The sequence below is a fragment of the Halichoerus grypus genome, chromosome 4 (assembly GCF_964656455.1).
Source record: "Halichoerus grypus chromosome 4, mHalGry1.hap1.1, whole genome shotgun sequence".
Lineage (NCBI taxonomy): Eukaryota > Metazoa > Chordata > Mammalia > Carnivora > Phocidae > Halichoerus > Halichoerus grypus.
The window spans coordinates 123,934,211-123,940,455 of NC_135715.1; the positions used below are offsets into that span (position 1 = coordinate 123,934,211).

A 6,245-nucleotide genomic window follows, 5' to 3' on the forward strand; every position below is an offset into this window, starting at 1 on the left:
TGGCTCACTTCTTCGGTTCCAGACCCCCGAGGCAAGCAGAGTTGACGAGACCCGGAGCGCAGCCCTAACCCGAACCGAGGAAAGCCGGCAGACCTGACAACGTCGAGGGCCCTAGCCGCCGGTGGGCTGGCGCACCCGCGGTTACCTGTGCGGCCAGAGGGCTCCGCCAGACCGAAGCACCTGAGGAGTAGCACGAGGAGCTCCGCCGCGCGGCGAAGGGTCGCCCAGCGCGTCCTCATCCTGAGCCGGCCCAAGCAGTCCAACCGGATCCTCAGGCGCACGCGGCACCCACCCGTCCTGATGCGCCCAGCCTGCGCTTTTGCCGCCAGCCTCCCTGGGGGGTCCGGCCACGCCCCCTCCGCCCTCGGCCAATCAGGCGAGGTGGGGCGGGGCAAGGGCGTGGAATTGATGGCGGGAAGACCGCGAGCTGAGAGTTAGGCTCACCTTCTGGAGGACCGACCCTCCCGGAGGCGGGAAGTGCGCGTGGAGCGAGAGAGCAGTGTCTCGCAGACTACTGGGCTTGGGGGTCCTGGCTCCCGCCTTTTCTTCAGTAAAGTTGAGGAGACGCGGCACTTGCTGGGACTTGGCAACACCCTGGTGGGTGGGTTGGGTCTGTCTAGGACCTTGTTCTCTGTGTAGCGCACCTCAGTGTGGGAGGACTTCATTGCCCGGCTGGGCTGGAAAGGCACCCACAGCCTCTCGGACCCCAAAGGCGGAAGTCTGCGCCCGTAGGGTTGCTGCTGCGGTCAAGCCAAAGAATTCAGGTGGTCTTGGTTGCGTCTTGTGTATTTGGATAGCGCAAACAAAGGCACGCTGCAGTTTCACCCACAACTGTTAAAGAATTAAAAGCAAGAGCTATTTGAGTGACCCTACAATCAATACTTCCAACGATTTAGGCCTTATAACCATCTGACCTTTGCACGTAAGCTCTTTTCTTAATAATTAAATAATAATAATAATAATAATCCAGTAGAAATGTGGAAGTCTGCATCCCAAACCAGCGATGTGAGAGTAATATTTATCCTCTCCCTGTGGGATCTGTAGTCATTATAAATAGGCTGACCTAAGTTGCCTGGGTGTGAATGTCCTGTAATTTCAAACCTCATAAAAGCACATGGTGTGTACCCAGAATCACCTTCATTGCTGTCCCCCAAGATTGAATTCTTCCATGAGGAGAGGAACATCTAGGTTGCCTTTCCTTTTTTTTTAAAGATTTTATTTATTTGACAGAGAGACACAGCGAGAGAGGGAACACAAGCAGGGGGAGTGGGAGAGGGAGAAGCAGGCTTCCAGCGGAGCAGAGAACCTGATGCGGGCCTCAATCCCAGGACCCTGGGATCATGACCTGAGCTGAAGGCAGATGCTTAACGACTGAGCCACCCAGGGGCCCCTAGGTTGCCTTTCTTGATTCCAGCTGCCAAGGCTTCACTGATGGCTCCCAAATCTACCTTGGGTCTGTTCTCTCCCTACCGGGGCCTTTTAGTTCAGTAGATATGTTAAGCACTTGCCATTATGAGAATGGGCACCTCCCAGGATAAGATAAAAAGACAACATCCCTGCCTGCTCAGGTTTACTGAGTACTGGGGGAGACTGAGGCACACACAGTTTAACTCAGGGCAGAATGAATGCGGAGACTAGACAAAGCTTCAAGGAAGACAACACCTAAACTGGGCCTTGGGTAGTGGGTATTTCACCATGCACAGCTGCTTGGAGAAAAATAGTGACAGAATGGCAGGAAAATGCAAAGCTATGTCAGAAGAGGTCAGTCCAGTATGGCCATCCTGCAGGGTGCATGTGTGTGTGTTGAAGGTAGTTGTGGTGGAGGACTTAGTGAAAATGACAACAGAGAGGTGCGTTGTGGCTGTGTTGTGAAGTGCCTTGAATATGACGTCAAAGACATTGATTCGATTCTCTAGAACTGGTCAGTGGAAAGTTCTGAGTAAGACAATCTGCTACTGCTCTGATTCCCTTTGCATTTGTGGCTGCTTGCCTTTCTGATCCTGCCCAGCTTGGAGCTAGTTGGGGGCAGGGGTCTTACCTTCTCATTATTACCATCCTACACTGAGCACCAGGCCTGACCCAGAGTAAGCTCTCAATAAATATGAGTTTACTTAATTAATAAATTCCTAGAGCCACGACCTTAGCGTAGGGCCACAAAAGCTCCTGCTTGCATTATGTTGCAGTAATTTCTCAATTGACCTTCCTGCCAGCAATTTCCCTCTCAGGAAAAGGAATCTTTGTTTGGAATATGTCACCTTTCTTCTACTCACATCCTTTCAGTGCTAACAGGGAGTTCAGGAGGCTTGTGAACCCCTGAAATTATATACAGCTTTATGAATACACTTAAAAATTTTTTTTTGAGAAAGAAAAGAGGTCCAGGGCTTTCATGAGAGTCTCAAAGAAGCCCATAATACAAAAAGAAAACTTATGTAGGATAAAGCAAGCTCCTCTACGATCTGAACTTTTGATTACCTTCCTATGTCACTCCTTGGTTCAAGCAACCTGTCTGATCTGTTTTGCCCTTTCCTATCTCTGCCCATATAGCCATATTTTCTCCAATCTAGAATGCCTCTTTTCCCTCTCTCTTGTGTTAGTCCTACCCTTCCAGTTAAGGCTCTGCTCAAATCTCACATTTTATATAAAATGTCTCTAAGAAGAACCTTAACCCTTGGGGATTCCAAACATCTGGATATTGTTGCATTGTGTTCACTTGGCATTTAACACGTATGCTTCCTGCTGCTTGAGTAGTTGCCCCTTATCTGCGGTTTTGTTTTCTGTGGTTTCAGTTACCCTCAGTCAACCACAGTGCAGATGTTCCTTCTTCTGATGTCTGATCAGAAGGTCAATAGTAGCCTAAAACTATGTCACTACATCATTCAGCTCATTTCATCTCATCATGTAGGCGTCTTATAATCTCCCATCATTTCTAGGAGGATGAGTATAGTACAATATCTTGAAAGAGAGAGAAAGAAGAGAGACCACATTCACATAACTTTTATTGCAGTATATGTTATAATTGTTTATTTTTTATTACTAGTTACTGTTGTTAATCTCTTAATCATACCTAATATATAAATAAAGCTTTATCATGGTTATGTATAGGAAAAACATAGTATTTATCAGAGTTGGTCCCATCCTTGGTTTCAGGCATCTGTTGGGGGTCTTATAACATATTCCCCATGGATAAGGGGGGACTACTGTACTTTTTCTGTAGTTACATGTGCACTGATACTCCACCTAGGTTATATGTCTTAAATAAGTATTTATTGCCTATGGTGATAATAGAAAGCAGTGTATCCTTCAAGTCTCACCCTGAATGTCACTTCCTCAAAGAAATCTTTCCTGACTCTGCAGTCTAGGTCAACTTCCTCTGTGATAGGTTCTCAATGCATCCCACACTTTGTTTTGATAGCACTTATCATAGCTGGATTGAACAATTATTCACTTGCTCACTTGCGGAATGTCTATCTCCCTTTCCAGGCTGCAGGACCCATGAAGGCAGTGTCTGTTTAGGCACTTCTGTGTTTCTAGTACCTGGACCATGATTTGCTGGATCAGTGAATGAATAAATGCACAGTAAGTGCCTCATAAAGGATGAATGAATAAATAGATACATGGTAAATGCCTGGTGCAGGCAACAGGAGATCTACACATTTAAAAAAGGGAGAAATCAGCTGGGGTGGATGGGTGGGAGGGTCTTCAAGCACTAGGTTGAATGTCCTTGGATGAGTAACAGTCAGTAGATAGAGGTGGTGGGGAGGACACCACATGGCTGAGGCCATGATGTGAGCAAAATAACAGACATCTGCCACCTGCCAGGTGCCAGGCCATGTGCTGAGCATTTCCTGTGTGCTCTTGCATCTAATAATTAGCCTATGAATGAAATATTATTATCCTTATTTTACAGATGTGGAAACTGAGACAACATAGACAAGATTGATATAACTAGGCCAAGGTCAATAGATAAGTAAGGATACCAAAATGGAAATCTAACTATAGAACTTGCATGAATGTGTGAGAGTGTTAGTATTATTTTATTCCCCGTCACAATTAGGAAGAGGGAACATGAGCTTTTAGATCTCTAAAGTGAAATTTTAAATTATAAAATGTGTCATACCTCAAAAAGAGTAGCTAGGCTGTGGGTCTCCTCCTGATCATGTCCACCTTACTCTCACACATACGTAACCCCTCCTCAGAGTTATCATTCCTTTCTTTATAGTTTCCCCATATATGATTCATTCCTTAAATAGTCTATATAACTTTGCAAGTCTTTGAATTTTATGTAAGTAGAATCATTTCAAGTTTTTTTGGGCACTTATCTTTTTTGCTCAAAATCACGCCTGTGACATTTATCTGTGTTGGTGTGTGTAGCTATAGTTTGTTCATTTTTATGCAATGTTCCATTGTAAGAATAAAGCATACTTTATCCATTCTCTTGCTGGTAGACATTTGAGTAGTTTCCAGCTGGGTAATTTGCTGTAGTTAGCAATGCTTCTGTGAACATTGTTGTACATGTCTCCTGGTGTACATGGCTAGATTTTCCTGAGAGTGTGTTCTTAGAAGTGGAATTCCTAGAGCATAGGGTATGTTCAGCATCAACATTATTAGACAATGCCAATGTGCTTTCTAGTTTGCACCCCCAGCAGTATGTACAAACATTCCCGCTGCTGAACATCCTCAATACTTGGCATCTTAACATTTTTGGTGGGGAGCAAAATGGTATCTCATTGTAGTTTAAGGTTGCATTTTTCTGATTACTAATGCAGTTGAACATATTTTCTTATGTTTATTGGTTATTTGTATTTCCTTTTCCAATTTTTATTCAGGTTATTTGCCAGTTTTCTCTTAGATCCACTTTCTGCCCTCCCCTGCTTTGAATCTCAAGGGCCTACTCTGCATTCTCAGGCTCCCTTTCTCACTACCTTCTGGTTAGGTTCAGCTGATGAGAGTTACTGGCAGGAAATGGAAGTTTGGGAGGGGGAGAATCCAAGGTGTTTCTCTCCTCTATGCCTTGGGAGCATGCCAAGCAGTGGCTGTGTCTCTTCTGTGGTTCCACCTCCTACCTGGAAGCCCCACCCTTTGTGGTCCAGTTCCTACCAGGCAACTGTGCTGTGCTTCCAGCATGTTTGGGTGTTTCCTTCTCCAAGGTTCTAGCTCCCACAGGGTAGCCCGGGCTCCTATTTGGATAACACTAGTCCTTCTCTGTTCCTCAGGTCCCAGGGGTAGTAGTAGCCTCTTGTAATTGGTACTTTCTAGATAACCTCACTGGCACTTATTTTTAGGTCTTTCAACAACTCTGTAAAAGGTTATTTCCCTATATTAAACTTCTATTGAACTACCTGGCACGGGTTTTATTCTCCTTACTGGACCATGATGATACTGATTTAACATATGAAAGAACTGTACCTGAGACAACATCCAAAACTGAGTAAGATGTGAACAAGAGAAACTACAAATGGAGCATATTCAACTGCATGAGGAGTTGTGGCATAAAGAAAACCAGTGTGGGGGATGCCTTGGTGGCTCAGTCGGTTAAGCATCTGCCTTTGGCTCAGGTCGTGATCCCAGGGTCCTGGGATCGAGTCCTGCATTGGGCTCCTTGCTCAGTAGAGAGCCTGCTTCTCCCTCTGCCTGCCACTCTCCCTGCTTGTGCTCTCTCTCTCTCTGACAAATAAATAAAATCTTAAAAAAAGAAAAAGAAAGAAAGAGAGAAAGAAAGCCAGTGTGGGATGCATTTAAACTACAGTTTTGATGATGCCCACAGATGGTCCCAGGTGTAGTAAGGAGGCCACAGGAGGCCCAAACAAGAGCTTGGTCTAAGAATAAATTTTGAACAATTCCCACAGCACCGTGATAATAAAGATTTGTATTTATTCCTGGTTATAACTAAACTCATGAGGACTATAATCATGGATACAGACCCCAAAGGGCAAATATAAGGTTGTAATTCACCCACTTAAAAAACAAAAGACAAAGTTAAACAACTTCTCTTATTAAAATAAACTGAGCTTACTCCGCAGACTTTAAATTGTAGAATTCTCAGATGAGGAAATGTTCCATCAGTATATCTACAGAACATTGACAGAAGGGACTGGAAAGGAGCCAATGTGGCTGACTCATTCACTTACTCAGCTTAACCTCATGCACAGACACCAAGGAACTATGGAATTACAGAGTTCACAGAGAACTCTGGAGTCCATCATCTGCCCTCCCATTTTATGGACAAGGAAACTGAAGCTCAGAGG

General features: G+C 44.8%; 1 protein-coding gene across 2 annotated transcripts in view; it reads right to left on the bottom strand.

Moving 5' to 3' along the window:
* The window catches only part of LY75 (lymphocyte antigen 75), a 125,150-nt gene extending 124,844 nt beyond the window's left edge, over positions 1-306 (bottom strand). The window contains exon 1 of one of the 2 annotated variants that reach the window (XM_036118524.2): positions 146-286. In XM_036118524.2, coding sequence (XP_035974417.2) covers positions 146-239 — 94 coding nt within the window. In that variant the 5' untranslated portion in view covers positions 240-286. Of the gene's footprint in view, positions 1-145 lie in introns of both variants that reach the window. The other variant, XM_036118523.2, reaches the window with a different exon arrangement.
* Positions 307-6,245: the final 5,939 nt, after the last annotated feature.